Source organism: Sesamum indicum, linkage group LG8 (assembly GCF_026168435.1).
Source record: "Sesamum indicum cultivar Baizhima isolate 11 linkage group LG8, ASM2616843v1, whole genome shotgun sequence".
Lineage (NCBI taxonomy): Eukaryota > Viridiplantae > Streptophyta > Magnoliopsida > Lamiales > Pedaliaceae > Sesamum > Sesamum indicum.
Window position 1 is genome coordinate 27,863,308 of NC_142664.1, and position 24,307 is coordinate 27,887,614.

The 24,307-nt window shown below is 36.1% G+C and overlaps 3 protein-coding genes across 4 annotated transcripts; all 3 read left to right on the top strand.

Moving 5' to 3' along the window:
* The first annotated feature begins 1,068 nt into the window (after positions 1-1,068).
* On the top strand, positions 1,069-14,057 carry RECQ4A (DNA helicase (RECQl4A)). 2 transcript variants are annotated; one of them, XM_088884272.1, is made up of 27 exons: positions 1,069-1,291; positions 1,958-2,044; positions 2,421-2,518; positions 2,624-2,797; positions 3,205-3,259; positions 4,177-4,608; positions 5,220-5,390; positions 5,473-5,603; positions 5,875-6,253; positions 6,336-6,467; positions 7,260-7,346; positions 7,450-7,577; positions 8,947-9,067; positions 9,346-9,497; positions 9,562-9,697; positions 10,666-10,789; positions 10,855-10,925; positions 11,044-11,112; positions 11,287-11,409; positions 11,490-11,648; positions 11,826-11,906; positions 11,991-12,152; positions 12,329-12,384; positions 12,877-13,012; positions 13,120-13,214; positions 13,338-13,415; positions 13,507-14,057. In XM_088884272.1, exons 3-27 carry the CDS (start codon positions 2,496-2,498, stop codon positions 13,874-13,876), a joined length of 3,645 nt encoding a protein of 1,214 aa, XP_088740398.1. In that variant the 5' UTR covers positions 1,069-1,291; positions 1,958-2,044; positions 2,421-2,495; the 3' UTR covers positions 13,877-14,057. The 2 variants fall into 2 exon arrangements, with proteins under 2 accessions (XP_088740398.1, XP_088740397.1); XM_088884271.1 differs by lacking the exon at positions 1,958-2,044.
* Positions 14,058-15,618: 1,561 nt separating this feature from the next.
* Positions 15,619-17,469, top strand: LOC105169122 (uncharacterized). Its single transcript, XM_088883144.1, has 5 exons — positions 15,619-16,037; positions 16,277-16,473; positions 16,602-16,700; positions 16,934-16,985; positions 17,125-17,469. The coding sequence occupies exons 1-5, from the start codon at positions 15,920-15,922 to the stop codon at positions 17,262-17,264; spliced, it is 606 nt and encodes a 201-aa protein (XP_088739270.1). The 5' UTR covers positions 15,619-15,919; the 3' UTR covers positions 17,265-17,469.
* Positions 17,470-18,409: 940 nt separating this feature from the next.
* LOC105169123 (uncharacterized) lies at positions 18,410-24,042 on the top strand. The gene is made up of 5 exons (XM_011089425.3): positions 18,410-18,879; positions 19,673-19,869; positions 20,707-20,805; positions 22,908-22,959; positions 23,573-24,042. The coding sequence occupies exons 1-5, from the start codon at positions 18,567-18,569 to the stop codon at positions 23,710-23,712; spliced, it is 801 nt and encodes a 266-aa protein (XP_011087727.1). The 5' UTR covers positions 18,410-18,566; the 3' UTR covers positions 23,713-24,042.
* The last annotated feature ends 265 nt before the right edge of the window (positions 24,043-24,307 follow it).

Below are 24,307 nucleotides of genomic sequence, written 5' to 3' on the forward strand. Positions count from 1 at the left end.
TATGCCAAATAAAAGAAAAATACAGGATATGGTGATTTTACATGAAGCCAAACAAACATAGTCTTAATCTAGATCGAAATATGTGACTTTCATGGGCAAGTCCAAGCTCGCCACGTATCCGGCCCAAACTGTAAATGGGTCGTGAGGAATAAACAAGACTAGTCGAATTCGTCTCCATATAAGACCCTTCAACATTCAAGTTAGTTTTGATCGAAGTAGAAATATGCAATCTATAAGCTAAAAAGTGAATGCAATAAATACACATATTACCTTAAATAATTCACTTATAAAATATTTATAGGACACAAATGTATAGTACGAATCGGGTCACGTGTTATCATCGACACACTCATAATTTTTTATTCAACACTCCAATTGGTGTAATCATCGCAAATTTCATGTGATTTGAATTTTTTTTTTATTCACGAAGTTTGTTTTCGTTCAACAAATAGATTCACCCTTTAGTTAAAATTTATTAAATAGATTGATATTAGCTAAAAAACGAATGAAAATCCATATTTAGTCCAATTAACTTATTGCTAATTATACATGTCAAATAAATATTTTATAATTAAATTAATATTATACATATTAACACGCTAATACATGTGGAGAAATATAACTTCACATTTTATAAAAGTAGTTTGGTTAAAAAAGATTTGTTCAATAAATGAATAAAAAGTCAATTCGAGGTAAATATGAATTTTCATTCAATTTTTTTTAATAATATATGTAAATTCACTGAATTCGGATCAATTGATTAATCTATTTTTTCGATAAAAAATAAATGTTTGTGATTTTAGATATAATTTTTAAATTACAGAGTATATATAATTATAAATTTTTTATGGAACGAGGTGTAATTAGTTTATTTATTTTTTAATTTTAGAGAATGGTGGAGTAATTATTTCTTGTTCAGGATTAGCTTTCGTCGTATTGGGTAGGTAGTTGCCGGGCCCCACCGTACCCGATGCTCAAAAATGGACCCGGGGAAAGGGAAGACCCATATAACCCGACAAATCAAATTCGGGCGGGTCAGCCCTAAATATTTGCATCCATTCATATTATCCCGCCATTCGAAGCCCGCCTTGGTTTGAAGCTCCTCCTCTTTTCTTTATCACCCCATTTCACACAGACACACACACACACACATCTTTGCTTATACAGAAATACACCTCCTAACCACTAATCACATAACTAAGTTAAAAAATTCAAATTCGGGTGCCGAGTAGTTTGGAGTCTCATGTTCGATGGTGCTGTGATAAACTACGGGTAATCCATGTACAAAAAGGTTAGTTATTTATTTTTTTGTTCAAATAACTTGACTGTATGTTTGGGTACAATGAATGTGAAGAGCAGTATACAAGTTTCTGGAGAAATTCTTTTCATTAGGTATCGGGCAAAGTCTGGCGATTTTTGGCCGAGAAGTCCTGATTAAAAGCGAGTAAATGCATTTTTTGTTTTTTGCTTAGTACGTAAAGAAATCACAAGAAAAAATAAATGGCATGAAATTAGTTACTATCAGGAGCAAGGAAGATATTTTTGAGTATAAAATCGATTGTTATTTCAGCGGAGAAGAATTCTAAGTGCGGATTGACTGAGAAAGCTGGTTGGTGCTGATACAACCATTGGGGAATGGGTTTATGACTTTAATATTCTAACAAAGAAACTCAATGTAGTTTCTTTTTAGATTAAATTAGTTATATCACAGACTACATTTGATCTTCACATCCTTAGCTGGATATTCCCGATTGTTATTAAAAATATCTGAAGAAAACACGCTTTAGAAGTCTTAATCCATTTGAGATTTGTTGTGCTTCCACAGACCACTACTGAGGATGACGACGACATTGCATTACTTGTGCAAACTGTTGGCACACATGATTTGCCACATTATTTGACATAGCTATTGCCAAATTCATTTGATCACGTGGTTCCTACTGTGCTTTGATGACAGTTTTAGCTGCTCTGTTGGGAAGACCACTTCACACTGACTACTCCCCATTTAGGAGGAATGCTGGCTATTACAGTTCAAGATGCTAATGTTAGCACTGGCAAGTCTGTGCTCTGATAGGCCTAGGAGTTGAACTTAAACAATACCTTTGGACTAAACTGTGTTTGACAATAGGAATAACTTGTATATCCTTTCTACTTGCATCTTGATATTTTACCTGCCCACTATGAATCTATATATCTGAAATTGTAGCTTTCTGGGTGCAAGAAGGCAAAATCAAATTAGACCACCCATGGCAAGTGCTGCTGTGTTCCTTAATTGTTTCTTGGCTAATTTTTCTTGTCTTATCTCGTATATTTCAGTCTCATGTTCCCTTTTCAACTGCTCACTGTTTGATGGTGTCCTTGCTTTTGACAACGCATGCTTTGTTTCTTGGATCCTTACCGAGCTGTGTTCTTTATTGTAGTGCACACCTAGGTAAATGCGTTGGGGTTTCTGACAACACAGATAACACAGGAAAACAAGAGGAATATGTTATCTAATGATGAAGGAAATGCATGCCAGGCAAGGACACTGGAGCTAACCTTTCAGTTCCTTTTCCATTTGTTTTCATTCCATCCTACATATTTTCCTTCAAATTTTGTTGAAGAAACTTGCTTGTGTATGTAGGGGAAGCAACTTGAATGGCGATTTGAAATCTAGCCACAAATTGCATAAAGTGAATTGGTCAGAACACGCAAATGCGCAGAATAACTTCTTGAGCCAAGATAAATTCTTGAGTTCAAACTTCCTCTTCTCTTTGTCAACTCAAAAACCTCAAATTGATGGAGCTATGGCTGCAAGGTATCCTGCAACTAGTAATTTTGAGGATGAAAAAGTAGAGCATCCCTTGCATGTTTTATATGCAAATATCTATAGTTTGTTTTTATCATCTTTCATTGTTTGGAAGTTGTCATAGACTAAAGCTTTCTGTTGAGATTTTTTCACCCCACTGTAAAAACTTGTTTGGGACTATTAATATACTTGCCATGGAGTATTTTCCTAGCAAGTACTGAGTATAGTTTTGTGCTTCTCTTTGTAGATAGATTGTGTTTTCTGAAACATCTCTTCATTAGGTCTCATGTTCAGACTAAACAATTGAGAATTTGAATATGCTCATGTTAATTGAAAAATCATCTAATCTGATTTATGGATTACCATATTGTAGTACCTCTCTATCCTTTACTTTACACTGTCCTCCTTATATCCAGGTCTATGGTTTGTCAAGTTCAGGGAGCTAAAATGCACAACACACAACTTGAAAAGGTGAAGTATCAATTGCATCAGCATGCTAATATCTTTTCTGGTTTGTCTATGCGCTTCGACTAGATACTTTTGCCATTTTCACATTATAATTATTTCTTTTTCATATGCTGCTAAACTTTTTTATTGGCTGTTGCCTAGTATAAGGGTCAATTGCTTCAAGCTGACAGCTTCTAGATTGTGAGTTCAGATAAGGGAATAGTATTCGCTTATCCGTAGTTTTTACCGCTAAGGGTCAATACTCTTCGTGTTTTACAGGTAGTTTATGACATAAAGCACTTTTGATTGGCCCTTAAAGGCGAATCTTTGTAAGTTCACCTTTGTGACCGTGTGCCAAAGCCTTTCCTAGGTTGGGAGATGAGATGTACCATACTCTGCGGGCAGAGTCCTGCACAGCACCACTGCAGAAATAATATGTTTTTTCCATATAAAACTCATGTGGAGCTTAACTCTAAATCAAGGAAATAAAGCTGAAAAAACAATTATATAATACCTAAGGATCAAACATTCATGCTTTCCGTTCTGTTTGTCTAACATAGCAACTGGAATGTTCTCCCTATCCCCTAGGTTCTGTATTACCTTGCTAAATACTTGTTGAAATACCCACAGGATTGCTTATCTCTTATGCTTCTTGTTATTTTTCCCTTCTATTCTCTCTTTTTGTTAGTCTGCGAGTCAGATGTATCTTGGCTGTCTTATGTTGGCTCTTTGTTTGCCTTCTGTTCACTTTTTCTCTTGTTACATTCAGTGAGCTATTGATAGACAGGAATATCTCATCTTACCACCAAGCAACCTCATCTCTGTATATAGTATCTTAAGTCGAAGCAATCTGCTCTTAAGCTTAATTGATATCCATTTTTACTTGAATTCATAATTCTTCAATCCATCAAATGATGTGGAATATGTAAAAATCTCGGCAGGCTTGGCAGCTTCTCTCAAGCCTTCAGTTATCTTCCAGAAATTATACCAAACCTGGAAAAAGTCTTCCTCTATCCAAGGATGTAAATGCATTCATATCTCAGATTTCAAGACGAACAACTAAAAAATGCTCATCCGTTTTGAAAAGCACAGTTGCAGAATCTAATCAGAACTATGAAAGATTCAGTGGAGGTGATGTAAAAACCAGTGAACCCAATAAGAACTTGGGAAACTCTTTTCCGTCCCATATTTTTGAGGTTGAGGAAGCTAGACAGGTTATGGTTGGGCAGAAGGGTTCACACCCACTGATGACAGATGGACTGCAAAGACAAACCATCAATTGTGTTGCCAGTAAATCTAAGATGCATGCAACTGCAGCAAATGGTCCCAAGTCTGCTTCTACTGATGGCATCGATGAGGACGACATTCTTGAGGTAATTCATCAGAATGGCTTATGATATGAAAAATATTTGAATTTTCGGCTTTGACTAGGTAAGTGCCCGTGAGTAGGACATTAGTGGTTTTAAACAAGTTCACCCAAAATGGACTAGGATCACAAGTTGATGAATACTGTAATAATAAGGCTGCCTTAGAGGAATATCTCTTCCTAAAAATTGATTTCTGGAGATAAAGTGAGAAGAATGAGTTTAGAGAGATCTGATATGATCTGAGATGTGGCTTGCATTAGTTGTCCTCTAAGGAAAAAAATAATGATGACTATTGATGGGATATGTCTTTTTAGGGTTTGGATAGGTGGGGGTGAGATGATTTGTTGAAAATTATGGGGTTTAGGATTTATAGTAGGTAGGAAATGAGAAATACAATTTATGGTATTTTGTTGAGTATGTCAAATAAATATGAGTTTTGAAAAAGTTTATTTTCAATGCATTTTCGTGAGATGAGGGGGCTGCCTAACCTTGGCTGTCCTTACTGTGTTAAGAAATAATGAAAGCCATATTTACGCTACTTCTTCTTCTTCATTCTTTTTCCATTCTCTCAAGTAGAGTGATACATTTGGCAAATGACTGAAGTTTCCATTCTTCAGAATATTGATGTGGACCAGATAGTTTTGGATCATTATCAGTCAACGCCTCAACCGTCAATCTCTAAACTTCCACCAATTACTCCACATACAAATAAAGACAATTTTCCAATTCCTGCTGAGGAAAGAAATTTGCCTCCTGAATTGTCCTTGATGTGTAGTCACAACTGTAAGGTAATCTTTTAGATAATCTATACCATGTAATGATCCAGACTTACTGCCCAAGTCTTGTACTTGACATCTGATACTGTTGCAGCTAGGATTTTGTCCTGAAGCTTCAGGGCACCTGCAAGCCATGAAGGATACTCTAATAGCCATATCAAATGATCTTATAGACAATGTAGATGAGATGAGTTCGGAGAAAATAGAGATCCTTCGTCAAGAAAGGTTTGCTTATCTCTCTTAGCTGTTGCCTTTACTTCTGTGATTTAATAGTTTCCCTGCTTAAGCTTTTGAAATCAGAATATTTCACATACAGATGGAAAAGGATTATGCAACTATTCGGGGCTACCATGTCTAGAACAATTTTAATATGTTAGCCCAACCCTTTTTTCTCTTCTTTGTCTTTATGTATAATTGTATACCATGCTGCATTTCTTTTTCTTTCATTTATGTTAGTGAGATCATCTATAGTTTATGATTTGCCCGTACTTGTTAGGCAGCAGCTGAAGAAACAAATTCAGCAACTTGAGATATATCTTCACACTACATCAGTCCATGAGGAAAGAAAGATTTCACAATTTTCTGCATCCACAGCAACTCCTATGGCGTTTCAGTATGAGACCCCTCCAACAGTGCCATTTAGAATTGATCCCACAAGGCTTGATTTCCAGTTCCAAGCAAACAATGAGCTGCGCGGGTTGGATAGATGGGGTTCGTCATCCATGTCAAGTTATTCCACTGATGGGTTTAGTGTTTCAACTGCCCCATTAGAGAGAGAACCATATGTCCCCAAGTATATTGAGATCAATTACATAGATGGTTCAACTGACAAAAAGTGGAGTAGTAGAGAATTTGCTTGGACAAAGAAGCTAGAGGTTTCTATTCCATACACTCTTATTTCAGGTACCACTACTTGGTATTCTTACTTTTTTTTCTTTAAATCTATTTGACTTTCAGACAAACAACAAAAAAGTGTTTGGCAACCATTCCTTCCGCCCAAACCAGAGAGAGGTGATCAATGCTACAATGAGTGGATATGATGTATTTGTTTTAATGCCAACTGGAGGTGGAAAAAGTCTGACTTATCAGGTTAAATAATCTCTTTCTGCAGCATTGATTTTGTCCTCTCTTTAGAACATTACTGAGCTATGTTATTTCTCTAACTTTCCTCATCTTAGCTCCAGCTGGATGTTACTTGGGCAAGCATTGTTACAATTGCTAATTTCTCATTTACCTTATTATCCTATTCAGCAGAAAGTTTTGTGTAGACCCAGTCTGAAAATGACAACATTCAAATTGCATGTAGCTTCATGTTGATGATTTTCACAGTTTTCCTTTGCTATCATCTGTAGTTACTATCAGCTGGAACTTTGTGCACTCAGGAGTAATGTTTTATCTACAGCAAGCCACTTTAATTTCATCTTGGAGGGGATAGTCAATCATTTGTACTCAGTTATGATATGCATGCGCACTATTTTATCTTACAAGAAGTGAACTAGTGAAGTTCTTTATAGATACAAACCGAAACATTGTATGGTGGTCTTGAGTCCCCAATGGCATAAGTGGCCCTAACATTTCTTATATTGATTCTTTACATGTGGCCTTGAGGTCAGGGAAACAGATGTATGTAGTGAATCAAATTTGACAAAATCGGGCTGCATTACATCTTTGGGATCATGTTACTCTGATTTCTAGTTTGTTTGTTCTCAGAACTTATATACTTCTCCTGGAGCTGAATTTAAGTTGATTTTTGTACCTGTCTACTTTACTTTACCAGTCGGTATAGAGTGGGAATTCTATTATGTGCCAATTGTAATTTAAGTTTATTTGGTATTCTATAAACTGGCTTTTTGACGTGGTATGGGTGCTTGTTTCTTGTAGCTTCCTGCCCTTGTATGTCCTGGGATAACTTTAGTCATTTCACCCCTTGTTTCACTTATCCAAGATCAAATAATGCATCTACTGCAGGTAATCTTCCCGTCACATTGGTTAAGTGATATGTTGATTTTTATTTAATTAACTTGTGGTGACGGGCATATTCATGTGTTTCTTTCTGTCCAACAATAACCAGGCAAATATACCTGCTGCTTATCTAAGCGCCAACATGGAGTGGACAGAGCAGCAGGAGATTCTCAGGGAGCTTAATTCAGATTACTGCAAGTACAAACTGTTGTATGTAACCCCAGAGAAAGTTGCTAAGTAAGTAGAGGGTTTCCAAATTTTCTAGAAGTCCATCTTCAAATTACAATCATGTAAATCGACATTTGGTCCTGTATGTTCAGATACCAGAAGTTTGTGAACTCATAAGGTGCTTGTGCCTTTAACTGCTATTGCTATTCTAAAATTACTATAGAGGGACTGCAGATGTTACAGGGATGGTCCCTGTTCACCTAAGAGTGTTTTCAGTGGTTGGAGGTTAGGTGTTTATGGAAAAGCAAGGCCTGTTTTTGAGTGCATGCATAACTTGAATGATGACATTCTTTAAAAGAAGAAATATTATGAGATAATATGTTGCCTGCATCGTTTTAGTGTTCCCCCTTCTGTTCTCAAAGGATGTTGCATGATGTGCATTTGTATTTCCAATTGTATGAATTTACTTTCTTTTAGGATGTGGCTTCGCATATGCATGAGTCACTATATTCTCTGTATCAGAAGTTTATCCAAGGTAAAATATAATTCAGATATAGTTTGTTACTATGTTACTAGAGTCTAGACTGAGTTTTCTGATACTTGGTTCGAACCCTAGACTCTTTCGTCTTTGTCTTTTCTGCATAAGAGCCTTGGCTTTGCTGGATCCCGGAAGCAATGAAGGTCTTAATGTTCTGTCTGGAATGGAAGTATTCTTATGGTGCCATATATGGTGGAAATGTGAGGTCCCAATGAGCTGTACTAATGTAAGCATTTGTAATAGTCAGTGGTTGATTGAATCAAATCAACTTGAGCCAGAAGCCCTCATTTTATCTGCTGTACTTATGCAGATAGTAGTTTTCCCTGAATCATTTGTTCCTCCCAATTATATTTCTTAAAGAAGTCTATTAGTAATTTTCACAACTATCTTTATTACTTATTACCTTCTTTGAGTTTTCTAGTTTGATTTATATAAGTTGTATTTGATGTTATTGTTGCTCTACAAGGAGCACATCTTGTACCAAGATCAATAAGAAAACTTTAAAACACATGTAGTTTGAAAATTTAAACCTGGAGCTTGTGTTTTTATATGTCTGAAGCGTTTCACAGTTTATAATCGTGCAAGCTGTAGTTTCTAGGCTTTTTTCAGTTTCCTTGGCTGCTTTTGAAATATTCTGTCTGTTGTTGTTGGTTTGCAAGAGTGATAGGTCACTCTGAAGTCAAGCTACTTCTATTTCTTCTAAAGAAGGATAGGACTATTATCTGCATTATGATATCCATTAACTGCTTAAAGTACTGCATTTGTTGGTTATTTCCCTGAACTTTTTGAGAGACTTACAGGAGTTCCCAACATAAGCTTATGCCTTTATGATGACCATATTTGCAATAGGCATTTCTTTGCTATTTTACATGACTAAGTATCAATGGTCCGTGTCTGCAGAAGTGATGCCCTACTGCGTCAGTTGGAGAGACTACATGCTCGTGAATCTCTTGCTCGGATTGTCATTGATGAAGCTCATTGTGTCAGCCAATGGGGACATGATTTTAGACCGGATTACCAGGTTCTGTATGTTTAATTGCTTTCCGATAAGCTGTAATTATTCATCTGCATAGTTGAGTCAAGTGCCTTGTCAGACTGCAAGGTCAATGAATTGTACATTATGAGTAATTCAACAATTTTGACATGTTTTATAGGACTCAGAAAGAATCTGGAAGTTATATATATATATTTTGTGACATGTTTACCTCTTTGCCGAACAAATTCTATTCCCATGATAACATTTTGGAATTGATTGGGTTCATCTTATATTCTTATTAATTAGTTGTGATATCTGCGCAGGGTCTTGGTATATTGAAACAAAAGTTTCCGACTATACCTGTGTTGGCCTTAACTGCTACTGCTACTATGAGTGTAAAGGAAGATGTTGTGCAAGCTCTTGGTCTAGTTAATTGCATTGTTTTTAGGCAAAGTTTTAATCGTCCAAACTTAAGGTAAGTGCTAAATTAAGATTTATAGCACTTTGAATTGCAATTCCTTATGCTGCAAATATTGCAGATATTCTGTTGTTCCCAAGACTAAGAAGTGTGTAGAAGATATTGACAAATTTATCAGAGAGAATCATTTCGATGAATGTGGGATCATTTACTGTCTTTCTAGAATGGATTGTGAAAAAGTTGCTGAAAAGTTACAGGTTTGTCCATTTACTTTGATGTTCCTATTGACTCAATGGATTGTAAAGACACAGTTGTGATTCAATGTGAATTACCCCACTGGTCTTGTATGAAATAATTCTGAAATTTATAGAGCATTTCTATCTCTCTGCTCATAAGCTCATTGTACGAAAGTCATCAATCTTAAGTTAAAGAAGATGAAAACTGTTAACTTTTGCACTTGGATTACCATCTATTTTTAGATGATGCAACTTAAAAGATGGCCCTGCTTTTGTGGCTGTGGGGGTGGCATGGTTGGTAGGTTACATACTGGTATTAAATAAATTTAAACATGGGAATAAATAACAATCTAAAGAACAATGATACCATATTGTTTAGTCTAGTGTCAATTTCCTTGGCATCTCAAACTGATCTGTGTTAATCTCTCTAATGATGGATTATTGAGTTGCTATGCTCCCATGGGTTGCCTTGGAAACTGATAACCTGTTCAGGGCATTGAAAGGAAAAGTTGATTGACTTCATTAAGTTAAGAGAGCAGTAGGAAGAGATGGAAATGGCGTTGAAATTGGTAGGATGGATAAATATACCTGTTTTTGGCATTCTACCATGCATTTGATCTTCTTCAATATGTGCATCATCACAATGTCCCATCTGTTTAGCAGACCAAATAATGTGTTGGTGCAAAATAAACGTGGATTTCTACACTTGAGTTTTTAGCATTGTATGGATAGTCCTGCTTGAGCTATTCTATTGTGTTGCCTAATCCTATCATTTTGTTAAAATCCTTCAGGTTCAGTGTTGAAAAAATCATCTTTGCAGGATTTCACATGATTTGTATCTCATCTCTGAGTATAGTTGTTTCAGTTTGCGATGCCATAATTTGGCTAGTTAAAGTTTATTGGGTTTATGGCATGCTTCTGTGCAACACTAAACGGTGTATAAACCCTTAAAATATATTGGAAGTGTCATGATTTTATGCATTTTTCAGGAATTTGGACACAAAGCAGCCTTTTACCATGGCAGCATGGACTCTGCTCAGCGTGCAATGATTCAGAAACAGTGGAGCAAGGATGAGATCAACATAATATGTGCAACAGTAGCATTCGGGATGGGTACAATTTGCTACTCGTTTGCCTTTGAGCTTATAACTGACTTGTACTGACATCAGTGATTTTAGGTATCAATAAGCCTGATGTTCGGTTTGTCATTCACCATTCTCTTCCAAAATCCATTGAAGGCTACCATCAGGTAGTCCGTGGAGCGAATTGTTGTTCCTCCTTTTTCTATTGTTATATTCAGTAATGTTTGTATTACGATGATTGTGATGTATCCCTAATATGGTTTGGCATTACCTTCTGTTGTTTAGGAGTGTGGCCGTGCAGGTAGGGATGGTCAGCCTTCATCCTGTGTTCTGTACTACAGTTATAGTGATTACGTGAGTTCAAAAACTGGAAGCTATTTTCTCCATCCTTCAATAAAAATTTTCTTTGTTCTATTCTTTCAGTGTGGGCATTTCCTAGTTTGTGTGAAGATAGTTATCTGCATTTCTTGCACACATTCATGTTCTGACAAATGCCACTCTTTGAACTTGGATATTCTCTCTCTTCAGATTCGTGTAAAGCATATGATTAGTCAAGGTGAGCAAACTCCCTTTGCATCTGGATATAATCGTGGAAGTACGGCACCCTCAGGGAGGTTATTGGAGACAAACACTGAGAATCTCCTAAGGATGGTATTACAGAGTATTTTGTCGTCATCCTGTTAGAATTACTATTACTAGATTGCTAACATCTTTTAACAAATGATTCTCAGGTTAGCTACTGTGAAAATGATATTGATTGTCGACGTCTCCTACAGCTGATTCATTTTGGAGAAAAATTTGATTCTCTAAACTGCCAGAAAACATGTGATAATTGTTTGAAGAATCAAAGCTGTGTGGAGAAAGATGTGACTGAGATAGCCAAGCAACTGGTTAGGATTTCTGATTTGATTTCATTTTTAGGCTGTCTTATCTTTCTATCACATAGCATATACATTTGCAGTTCTTCATCACTTTCTGATTCTTTTTTTAATATTTTATTGGATGTATGATGTCAGTTCGGTCTATTTACAGTTTGAACAAAACAATATGCGATATGCTCTATACAGGTTGAATTGGTAAAGATAACAAGACAGCAGTTTTCGACTGCCCATCTCTTGGAGGTCTACAGAGGCTCCTTAAGCCAATTCGTATGTCCTGATGATCTGAAGTGTTTTCATATCTTTGTCATGTCTTAGGCAATTTATTTGACGCTGTTATCATTAAAACCTCAGGTCAAGAAACACAGGCATGAGACTTTGAGTTTGCATGCAGCTGGAAAACATTTGGCCAAGGGTGAAGCATCTCGTGTACTCCGTCATCTGGTCATTGAAGACATTCTTGTTGAGGATGTAAAGAAGAGTGACATATATGGATCAGTATCATCAGTGGTGAAGGTATAAAAGTTTTTTTCTTGAAGCTCTGTCTCTTGGAATAGATTGCCTTTACATCTCTCACTCTCTTTGTTTCTGTCTCTCTCCTTTCCCTTTCTCTCTACCTCTCATGAGTCTCATCTTTTATATCTATATTTCTGTATTTAAGAGTTCCCTTTTCGCATGGCCTTTTATCTCAGGTGAATGAATCCAAGGCTTACAATCTCTTCGCTGGTGGCCAGATTATTAAATTAAGGTTATGTTGTTTTAGAATTATAAGATGCAATTGCTCTTCCTTTTGGTGTGAGTCTTTTTGCCACAAAATCAAGTGTCACATGCCGTTAGCAAGTCAGATACTTGTTCACCTATGTAGTTGCTTATACATCTTCGATGGGCCAGTAAGATAAACTTCTAGTGACATTTCTAATTGCAAGCCATTATTTAGTTTGCCGAACTTTCTGCAGGGAGTCTGTGCTCTGCATACCTAGTTGCCTATAGATGGTTGTCGTCCATTAGCTTCTTCCACGAGTTTCTGTATTTGTTTCATCTGATTAATTTTCATGTAATAAGCCAAAATGACAACTATTCCTGTTATGTCATTCTGTAGAACAACCTTGTCACAGTTCTTTCATCAACAATTATTCATCATTGTTGTGATTTGAAACAGGTGGTTCCTCTCGTATTGATTTGCCTTTTGGCTCTGTCTTGAATTATACTGACCCCACCTTTTTTTGGAAATTACCCTCAGATTCCCTTCTTCTGTTAAAGCATCTAAATCAGGTCGGTCGGAAGCCACTCCAGCAAAAGGCTCACTAACATCACAAAAGCAAAACCCTGCACAGATGGCTGAACCAGCCCAACAACCGCACTCTGAAGTGGATTTGGTACATTCATGAGTTTTTAGTCAGCCCGTTTTTACATTGGTGGTTTAATTGAAAACCATCCTCAAGTAGATGTGCAACTATTTACTTTCTCGTTCCTGCCCACACAGAACCTTTCAGCCAAACTATATTCGTCATTGCGAATGCTTAGAACTGTTCTTGTCAAGGAAGCTGGAGAAGGGGTGATGGCATATCACATTTTTGGGTATGATTAATCTCTTATTTCTCATACTTCATCGACTTGATTAACTTTTATTCTCAAAGTTTCATTACATTTGGGAATTCTGCAATGACTTAACTTTCTTGCTGTTTGTCTCGTCCTGCTTAGAAATGCTACATTACAGCAGATCAGTAAGAGAATACCCAGAAATAAAGACGAACTTCTCGAGATTAATGGTATCGGCAAGTAAGTCATTTGAGAGCCTCATATGAAATCTTCAAACTTATAACCTTCCAACATCCATCAGACATCTTAGCTGACAATACAATCGTTTCAGGGCAAAGATTACCAAATATGGAGATCGTATACTGGAAACCATCGAAGCTACAATCCGGGACTATTACAAAGACAAAAACAGCAGCAGCAGCAACGATAGCACCGATTCAAAGAGGAGAAGACATGCCACTAACGGCTCCAATGAGGATGACTTCACTGAGAGCACTGGCCGGACCAAGAAAAGGTTAACTAAGAAGCAGAGCCAAACATCCAATTCAACTGATCATGCATGTGTTGTTATCGACGACCAATTTGAGGATATAAACTTTGATGACAACTTATTTGATGTCGAAGTTAGTGAAGTTGATCAGGGTAGTGGTGGAAGAGTTCTACCTTCATGGTCAACCTCAGAAAATGAGGTTCGTAGTTGATGTCATATTGGTTTTAGAAGGTTTCTTCTTGGGGGGAAAATGTTGTGTTTGTTTATTGTCAATATTATTTTTCTTCAGGGGATTAGATTTTCCAAAGTGTAAAATCCTTAGGCTGATGGGAACAAGCATGTGGTAACTGGTATTTACCAATGTATAAAACTGGTGGTATTTTTCATTACAACTTTGTATGCCAAAAATGTCAAGTTATTCTTTTGGATAAATTAAATCAAGCTACTTTAAGACTTAATACTATATAAATACCCTATTTGAGAAACTCTGGATACACTTTTGATATGTGGCATAATTAATCCTTGGATGGACAATGTTATTCTTGTTGAAATTTTAATTCTTAAAAAACTTAAAAAGACTTTTAAAAAATTTGATGCTCGATGAATGTTATTGTAACAAAAATAGAAAAATATGATGTTGGATTGATGTAATTATCAAAGAAATAAACAAAATATAAAATTATAACTCATAGTAAAAAAATTATTCTTTGTGCAATTCCATGCAAAATTTGAATGAAACCCAAGGATAACGTACGTAATGAGAGTTAATTGTTGGATAAAACATCATTTATTTTTGGTCTTATATAATTTTGTGCTATAATTTTGATCCTTAATTTTATAATTTTTTACGTCTTTAGTTCAATTATTAAAAAGAATATTAAAATTATCGTAATTGGAGAACATAAAAATGTTGCACAACATGATCCATCGTATAACATATAAGAAAGGAGACTAAAATTATACAATCATACTGTGAAAAACACTGCTTGATCATTTGACATAATACTTTTTAAGTCCTAATTTAACTCAAATTCAACAAATTGCAAAAAAAAGTGATTGACCTATTTCAAATTATGTATTGCTTACATAAATGAATATTATTCACTCATTATACAATTTATTTAAAATGAAAAAAAATCAAACCAAATTAGAATTATCCAAAAAATTGGCAAATGATATAGTCTTATAGAAACCAAACAACAATATCTTTGTTTTTGAAACAAAAAAAAAAGAAAAGATAACATTAAAAATAGAAAGAATGCGAGTATCTAGTGATCCTATCCGAACAATTAAGAGAAAGAAAAATCTCAACTCACGTGGGACCAAAATTCCATAGTATGCAACGTGTCAGCACCGTTGCTCCATTAGTGGAAACCATTCTGCGGTGAATTGCCGCCTTCAGTCGCTAACTGACAAATCACGCATCAATCCCACATTAATTTTTGATCTCTTCTTTACTCTTCCTTGGTCGGTTGGAATTTCAGCTCTGTTTGTTTGTGTGGGAGAAGCAAAGAGAAAGAAAACACAACAAGATCATAGTAATGGTTTTGCTTGGGAATGAGGGGAGAGCAACCCAGAATCTTGTTTCAAGAAAAGCCCATCAAGAGATGGAAATGAAAATGGAAAATGACATTCTTTGTGGAAAAAGATTTCATCCGGAGATGGAAGATGACAACTCTAATGATGAAGAAGAGCATGTGGGAGGTGGGAGTGGAAATGGGATTGAGGAGGAGATTGATGATAGAGTTGGAGGGTTCAACAAAGATATCCCTCCGGTTGATGATGTGTGCCCCATCTGCTTTGACAGGTTCATCATCCCCTGCAGATCGAATTGTGGTCACTGGTTCTGTGGCAAGTTCTTGTTGCTTCACTTCTTCTTTGGAGGCTCTCAATCTTTCATGCCTTTTCTTGTCATAATATACATATATGTGAAGATTTTGGCTTAGAGTTGTTTCCAAGAATCTTCTTCTGGGCCTTCCATTGTTTCTTGTATTTACGTTAACTTTCAGGTTTTTATTGTTGGACTAATGATTGATCAGTTAATGAAGTCCTCCTAGGCATGTCTCTGTTGAATTTCAATGATGGGGTTATAAATTCGATTGACAAAATCAATGTATTAGTTTCTTGTTCCTAGCAACCAATTCATGGGATTTTAGTCAACTTCTCGCATCGTTGTTTGGAGCTTGGTTTGAGTTTTTTCCGGTTCTGTTACTGGAATTGCTCTCTATGCAAGTTTAATGGATCGCCTACTACCATGTCTTGCTTGAAAACTTTCTCGAAGTTGTCTGTTCCCCGAGCCCCCAGCCACGAGTCTGCTCGTCTTGCTACCTTATGGTTCATGGACGTAACGACGATGTCTTACTTGTTATCATGTATTTTCTCCACATCTTTCATTATGAGTCTGTAGGTGATTTTAGATGTCTTACTTGCTATCATGTACTTTCTCCACATCTTTCATTTTAGGATGGGTGTGTAGGTGATTTTAGATGCAGCTGTGTGAATTTGAGGTGTTTGTATTGATAATTTGAGAACGCAATAGTTTCAACTTCACTTGTAGTGATTCTGTTATGGTTTTTTCTGTTCTAATAATATGTCTCTGTCTATTTTTCAGCGAGCTGCATCTTGCAGTTCTGGTTGTTCCGATCATCGATTAAACCATGCAAGTGTCCCTTGTGCTCTTGCCGGATAGTTAACTTGAAACCAGAAACGTCTCAGCTCATCCAACCGCCAGATGATATTGTTGAGGTCCTTAAAAAGGTCCACCAGTATAATGGCCTCTACATCAGCGGACTGCTTGGCGCTTTCCATGTAAATACGTTAGGCTTATGTATTTAAAATTCTATCTTTGACTTCTGCGATCCTTTCTTTCTTATAAGTTTAGGAACAGTGTATTGTAGTGCATGGATGTGATGATGATTTGGGCTCATATTTGGCAGAGATTACTAGCATTGCCACTGTTCATGGGGAGGGTATTTAGAGTCCTAATAGATCCTGATGGCTTGAGATGCACCTACTACATTATGCGCCTTCTTGGGGTAAGATTGATTGCTGGCTGTGGTTTGATTGAATCGTAGCACTACTTTGCTTGTTTTTGTCTTCTGTTTTCCTTGTACGACCTGTTTTGCTTATACTTAAGGTAGTTGGGCATAGGTTTCTTACTTTATAAAGGTCGCAAATACATAATGCTGCAGATAGTGTTGTTTCATGCATGACACCTCTTTCCATCCGAGGAGTGCTGATGCCGGTTTTCCATTTCTGTCACTTGCAGTTGTTTCTGGCCTTGATCTACGAAAGAGGGGAATACGAGTTCATACCTACCGGTACATTTCCTTCACATTCAACTTTTTTCACTGTAATTTCTACTGGTTACGACACTCCATATACCCAAAACCAACATCTGGGCTAGCGGACGTAAGTGGGAGTTGTCGCTCTGAGCGAACGTTGTTGCTTTCCACACAGGTGGTCTCGGGATCCAGAGAACGTTCGATGTGGGTGCAAGCGTGCTAGTCATCAGTCTCTTTTTCATTGGTATGGGGTACAGATACGTGCTCAGATATCGCGCAAGACGTTTTGCAGCCATGCAAACTTGGGATGGTTGAGCGGCCGGCTGCATCGCTGCTCGGTCGTAAGGGCTGCTTTAGATTTGCCACCCCACCTTAGCTAGTTTTTAACATTTGACTTGTATCTAGATGTATGAATTGCAATTAGCTGGTGCTGAGGTTGTAAGTTTAATGTAAATAGTAGAATTTTGGCCCATTCTGTTGCTATTGCTCATATATTTCAAAACAAATCTTTTCCACTCAATTAATCTTATAAAAGGTGATGATATTTTCATTACATATACTGTGTGAACATGTGCAAGCCTAATTTGATCGTTAAAAAGATTTATTTGATTTTTAAATAATCAGTTGAATGTAAATATAACTTATTATCAAATTCTTTTAATAATATTAGCGAACTTTTATTTAATATTGACATAAAATGATTTGTCTCTTAAAGGAAATTAAATTTTATGAATATTAAATATAATTTTTGAAATTATAAAGATTTATATATAATAATATCACGAATATATGTAATTATTTCGATAAAGTTTCGTCTTTCATCATTTTGACGATCTTAAGACCACTTTGATGGTTTTGATCGATTGAATCAGTGTTCAAACGATAATCTAAATCAAGGAAAAAAAGATAGTTGATGGTTTTATTAAGGGATAACTACACTCTCCCTCCTTGACGTGTATATATATATATGTATATATATATATATATATATATATAGTTTTAATGATTGAAAAATTAGTTTAGTATTATCAATATTTGTTTTTATGTCAGAAATAAATGTTAGTTAAAATTTATTAATATTAACAAAAATACTAAATAGAATTTTATATTTATTCTCAACTGTTTTATTATAATGAACGAATATATTCTAACCAAATGACTCGTATAAAAGTGAATATATAATTCATTAACAAAAAAAATATTTTAACCTAAAAAAGATCTATAAATGGATTGGATAAATATGATTAACTTATCAAAGGAGTTTTGATTGTCCTTTTTATTAAAATCCAAGGCCAGAACATTGGGCTGCCATTTGTTCATAAAAAATAATATAAATGAGTTTCAGTAGATAAAATATTATTTTAATATGTGATATTAATAATTAAAAAAGAAATTGAATTAGCTGAGGTTGCTTGAAACTTGAGTTATACCCCCAAATTATACTAAATTGCTTTTCTACCCTCGTGAAGTAATGACAAGAATTATGTAAATAATGCCTTGCGAAGATTCGTGAAACCCTCGTGTTCGTCACAATCAATGCACGCACATTGCGAATATGATCACACCGTTTCATTCAAATTCACCGACAAATGAGAAGTAAATTTTCGTCAGGGAAAAATGAAATCCTGGATTTTCTTCTCTGGCAGCCGGGATATCAATCCGAATCCGGAAGCCGATGATCTCCGCGTCGGGGAGACGAGTGGGGGAGGAGAAGCGCCGGCCACGGAGGAAACGGAGGCCTCTATCGAGAGAGAAACAGTTGCGGGAACTGCAGATGGTGAGGCCGATCCGACGTCAACCCCGACGACGTCTGGTGAGGGGGAGAGGAGAAGGGCGTTGATGGAGGAGCCACCCACTGATGACGTATGCCCTATTTGCTTCGGGGGTTTTGACGTTCCGTGCCGGGCGCCTTGTGGTCACTGGTACTGCGGTGAGATTTTTCTTATTTGGGTTGTAAAAAAAAAATGACAAGACTTAATTTTTGCTGTTAAGATTTTTAAGTATCTGTTTAAGGGCTGTTCTCATTATGTGCCTTTATGATCAAACAGAGCTTGGTAATGGCGTCTGCATGTGTAATATCCTCAGAAAGATTTTGAAAAAAACAAGTCATAATTTAGATTGTTTTACTATTGGTGAATGAGGCTGAGCATTCAAGATGTGTGAGTGAGACGGAGGGGGGCTTGTGAAAGTTCTGCGGTGTGCACTCTGTATTGTTAACTAAAATATTCTGAAAGTCCTGCAGTTTCCTTTTGCAAAACTTTTAATTAATTCTTCAATGTGAATAGTTTCTCTGGTGAGAGTCTGTCTGTTTGCTTTTCTTGAGTGTGGTATTATAAAAGTGTCTGCAAAAGGAGTTTGTGATAATCTTTAATAAACCTATTCTTATGTTTTGTTATTCTTAGAGGCCTTTGATTTGCATCTTCGACCTTACCTAATCAATAGCTTACTCAACTAGCATCATCTTCTTTTATTGAGAATAGGAGGAGCTAAGATCCTTTGTGCAACTCCTTAGCTCCAGAAACACAGATTAATTAAAGTTCTGGTACACTTTTCTGGTTGAACTGCACGAGAAGTTTACTGGTTTAATTAGCTCTGATAAGAAATACTATTATAAGAGTCAGAACATCCCTTCTGTAAATGCTGGTTTTCTGCTTTGTTAAAATTGTTGCTGTTGTTATCCTTCCTGTTTTTTCTTTATCATAATTGTTTTGTGTCTCCTACAGGAAGCTGTATTCTGCAGTACTGGAACTTTAATACTTCAATGCAGCCATGCAAGTGTCCTATGTGCTCGCAGCTCATAACTAAATTGATGCCTCAGGCATCATTGCATCAAAGACGTGAAGTGGAGACTACTAAAGTTTTACAGAATGTTGGCCGCTATAACCGCTTATTTGTCGGTGGCATTTCTGGATTTATGCTGGTAGGTTGATGCATTGTGGAGATTCCTTTTAGTTCATATTCTTTTTAGTTTATCCTGTTCTTGTGATATGGTGGAATCAGATGAGTTGGGATAAAAAATTACCTGGACTACATACGACTAGAAACATTAAAAGATGACGCTCATTTTTCATTGGCATGGTTGACATTGTTATAAATAATAATGTCATAGGATGTGCTTAGATTTCCTCTCATTTATTGCTTATACTCAGATTTCTACATCAGATTAGGCCTGATCAGTTTAAGACTAAGTAAGGACCTTGAAGAAGCTAAAAAAAATTGAATGTATAATTGTTGCTGATAGTCACAAGCTCAACCTTATTTCTGAATGTGGGATTCTTCTTTGATAATATTTAAATCGGTGTCATTAGCAAGTTCACATATTCTTTGAGAGGTAAGAAAATGGAATATGGTGAAGAAACAATAACCCAAGTGGATGACAGCCTTAGTTGATGTTTATTTATATCATACTTAAAAGATATTACGTGCTATTCCATAACCACTAATGAATTGGCACATACTGTGGTTATTGCTGTTCTGAAATTTGCTCTATACAACCTTTAACAGTGTCCCACAATCCTTTGTGTTGACGCTGAATTAATGAGTCAGGCCTTGATCGTTTTGGTAAACAAAAGCATTGTATTGAAGTTGTCTCTACAGTAGAATGTAACTAAACCCCCCTGCCTCCTCCAACAGGAAGGAGTTTTTTCAGCTTTCACATGATCAACGATAATCTTGATGTCATAGATTTTTTATTAAACCTCATACTATGCAATCCTATATGAGATCTTTGACTTCTCTTTTCCATCTGTTTTGACAGAAATTTCTTGCTATTCCATTGTACATAAAGAGAATGTGCTATGAGATGCTGAATCCTGACAGGCCTGGCGTTTATCTCCATGAGATGCGAGTAATTGCAGTTAAGTTCATCTAACTGTTGGGGAAAATAGAAAGGGAAGGAAATACTGACCTCTCTTTCATGAATCATTTTCATGTATGTTTCTTCTACAAGACCATACTGTTTCGGTGGTCAATATTTTGTCCTATATAATTAGTGGTTCTTGTTAGTCAATTGCTTCTAGAAAATTCTCTCTTCAAGCAGAAGCAATCGGTAGAAGAAGTGGAAAGAATCTTATCGTTGTTGTTTTGAGGTTGTGTTTTTTTTTTCCCCAAGTATTACTCTCTTTGAATGACATTAATGGGGGATGTTAGGAAGTATTTTCCTGCCAGAACTTTTTGTGGCTCTTCTTGTCCTGCAAAATCTTCTAGTAAGAGAAAATTAACAGTTGATGTTAGCATATGATGCACTCATATTGGCTTTTGTTTTCTCAATGGCGCTTTTCCTTAGATGCATTTGTCCATGTATTATCTAGCTATTCAGGGATTGACTTCTATGTAGAAATTTCTTTGTTGTTGCTGAGACTCGCTTTGCATCACAAAAATCATCTGCTTTTTCGTATTCAAATTAAGATGTTTGCTTCATCGTTTCGAAGTTAAGATGCCAATAGTTTGTGAATATCCGAATGCAATCCCCATTCATTCGCATTTGCAGATAGATTCTCACTGTAACTACAATTCTTGATGTTTTGAACATTGATTCTCATTAATAGCCTTCATCAAATCATTAAGCATAACTTGATAAGCTTTTCTTGTTTGCAAGAGCATGGTGCTCCACCAACACTATTGTTTCCAATTTGAAATCTCTGAAAAAAGAAGTGAATACTTTTCAATGCAATTAGATCTGACACTATATAAGTCAATGTTAATTCAGACACTCAGTCAAATTTATCTTAGTCAAAGTCTTGTAGTGGTTCATATTCACATTTTGCTGGGGCATGTAGATAAAGTGGCAGTTCACTGCTTCCCCATGATGGATTGGTGTTTCTTATTTATTTCGCCAAACTTCTGTTTGCTTCCCCTGTTTTAAGGTGTTTATTGGATACAAATAAATGAAAATTGGAGATGTAAATATTCGCTAGATTTACAACCAGGAACTCAATGCGCCACAACTAAATTTTAACTCTCCGTGGATATACATAGGGTCATGAATGTTTAATCACATAAAAGGATCATGTTAGCAATGCGTCTATTTGAACTATTAAATTATGCACTATTGTGAATTTTTTGCTGGTTTATAATTGTCTCATTGATGATACTTTCTATCTATATTACAGTACTCTTTAGGTTAGACTTCTACCATGTTTATAACATGTCAGTTTTTCTGCAATTTGCTGTAAGTATCATTCTTATGTTTCGCTGGCCATGTGGTTTGAAAAAATACTATTTGTTGATTTATATTACTTGCAGTAGTTAGTTTGTAAATTTGTATGAGCTGTAATGCCTCGATTCGCATGTGTTTCTTGAAGATTTGTTTTATTAAAATTTATGTAACTTTCGAGACAAGCAACATATTTTATGTTTATCTCTCATACTTGATGGGAATCATGCGATAACACAAGAATCGGATTTTCAAGTGGTAAGAGTGGCAGTCATGTGGCATCTTAGTTGCATTTTTCAATTATGATGTTCCCGCGTGAAATAAACCTAATGATTATCAACTGAAAGTTAGGCTGCCCACTAATGACCAGGGGACGTTCAGAAATATGGAAATGACTTCAACTCTGTAAACGGCTTTTTGGCCAATACCATAATAGCCATGAGTTTCCTATATCTAATGAGATGTATGCTTGGATAATTATCCTGTAGACAGCATATTAGGAAAATTCTGAGGCTCATATAGGATTCCTCAAAATGATAATATACCTGGAAAGTCTAATTAGAAAAATTCTATTCAGAGGACAGCAACTGGATGGTAAATTCATATACAACATCTTCTAACGTGCAGACAGGAATTTGCGGTTATCTAAACATTTTTCCGTGTTATTTTTCTAAAATTTGATGCATATGTTCTGTCAGCTCCTTGTATAATGGATACTTATCTGCTCTGGATTTGATGGCTTTTGGTTGTCGATTCATTGTCTCTTTTGCTAATGTCAATTTTGGATTTTCTCTATTTTGCAGTTGTTCCTTGGAATACTCTACTCTTTCGTCCCCTTTGATTTCCTCCGAATAGGTACTCCCCTCGGACTACATAGTGAATTGTTTCTGAAGAAAAACATTAAGATGTATAAGCCAAGCTGCATTCTTTAGTCTTCACGAATTTTCAGCCTGGGATGCAGTACTCCTACCATCCAAATTTGGAAAAATAAGATGATGGGGTGGAATTTAAGGCATATTTACAAACGCTTAAAATAAGCATTTATCAGCTTATAGTTTGATTTATAGTTTGTGCTTTTTAATTGCTCAAATTAGCCGATTTAAGTCAAAAGCTATAAGCAACAAACACTCCCACTCAACTTTTTCGCACTTTTCACTTTTGGTTTCAAATAATACCGACTTTAATAATGCTTAGATTGCAACTTTCTTTACAAATAATTTTCACCACAAAAGCATAGGCCGCCATTACAATTACCTTTTAACGGCATGGCATGCCTTCATATATGTTGTTAAAGTTTCTTGGGTTCCAATCTTCAAGAGGCATGGAGATATTGGAGAAGGCATTGATCATCCACTTCTTTAGTTGCTTAATATTTCTGGAGCAATCATTCTGTTATTCTCTTTATTTGTTATTCATGTGAAGTATTTAATTCTCATTCCGAGCAATTTACTCCGACTGTGTTCAACAGGTCGTAGGAACATCATAGATGTGTTTGATTACTCTGCCTTCGCTCTCTCATTCATCTTGTATCTGGTTGGCCTGTATCTCCGTCGAAGGCGTCTAAGAAATGTTAGAGAGTTAGTTGACAACCAGGCAGGGCACGATTAAAAGTATCGCCTGAGATTAGTCGTGCCTCTGCATCAGTGTTGAATGTATATGTTACTCTGGTTCACACCACGCATCGCCTGGTCAACCAAATTGGCAAGTTGTCATTTAGATGTCTGGTGTGTATATAACTCTGTAGAAAATTACAAAGAGCATCTTTACCAATTTGGTATATTGTTGTTAGGATCACTTTGTACAAATGAGTGTCGATCTGTTGCTATGGTTGCTAAGGAAAAATCCGATCACTGCACAAGTATTCTCGGATATTAGCAAATCTTTGCTCGTGTATAGATGTCAATAAATTATTGTATGGAAGTATTTGTTGTACGTTTATGTTTCTGATTTTGCTAACCATATCTTCATTATTGTATGAGTTCTTGCAGCCTACCCAGTACCCTCTCCTAACCTTACCATTGACAGGGAAATTTCGGACTTTGAGCTGCTCACCACGATCTCCTATATTATGTAACCTTACTAAGGTCTCCAGAGTAGAAGGCAGCATTTGACTTCACCATCTAAGAAAAATCCATCAAAAACTATTGGGAAAAGAAGGAACGTCAACTCATAGTTTTATTGAACCTTACAAAGGTTCAGTTAT

What these genes read in the sequence shown, in the direction of transcription:
- RECQ4A (XM_088884272.1), top strand. Translation starts at nt 2,496, where the DNA reads ATGATGAAGGAAATGCATGCCAG. An exon ending in ATTTTAGACCGGATTACCAG is followed by an intron (nt 9,068 to 9,345) that starts GTTCTGTATGTT and finishes ATATCTGCGCAG; the next exon opens with GGTCTTGGTATATTGAAACA. An exon ending in ACTACAGTTATAGTGATTAC is followed by an intron (nt 11,113 to 11,286) that starts GTGAGTTCAAAA and finishes CTCTCTCTTCAG; the next exon opens with ATTCGTGTAAAGCATATGAT.
- LOC105169122 (XM_088883144.1), top strand. Translation starts at nt 15,920, where the DNA reads ATGTCTTGCTTGAAAACTTTCTCGAAGTTGTCTGTTCCCCGAGCCCCC. An exon ending in GACTGCTTGGCGCTTTCCAT is followed by an intron (nt 16,474 to 16,601) that starts GTAAATACGTTA and finishes CATATTTGGCAG; the next exon opens with AGATTACTAGCATTGCCACT. An exon ending in ATACGAGTTCATACCTACCG is followed by an intron (nt 16,986 to 17,124) that starts GTACATTTCCTT and finishes CTTTCCACACAG; the next exon opens with GTGGTCTCGGGATCCAGAGA.
- LOC105169123 (XM_011089425.3), top strand. Translation starts at nt 18,567, where the DNA reads ATGAAATCCTGGATTTTCTTCTCTGGCAGCCGGGATATCAATCCGAAT. An exon ending in TTGTGGTCACTGGTACTGCG is followed by an intron (nt 18,880 to 19,672) that starts GTGAGATTTTTC and finishes TGTCTCCTACAG; the next exon opens with GAAGCTGTATTCTGCAGTAC. An exon ending in GCATTTCTGGATTTATGCTG is followed by an intron (nt 19,870 to 20,706) that starts GTAGGTTGATGC and finishes CTGTTTTGACAG; the next exon opens with AAATTTCTTGCTATTCCATT.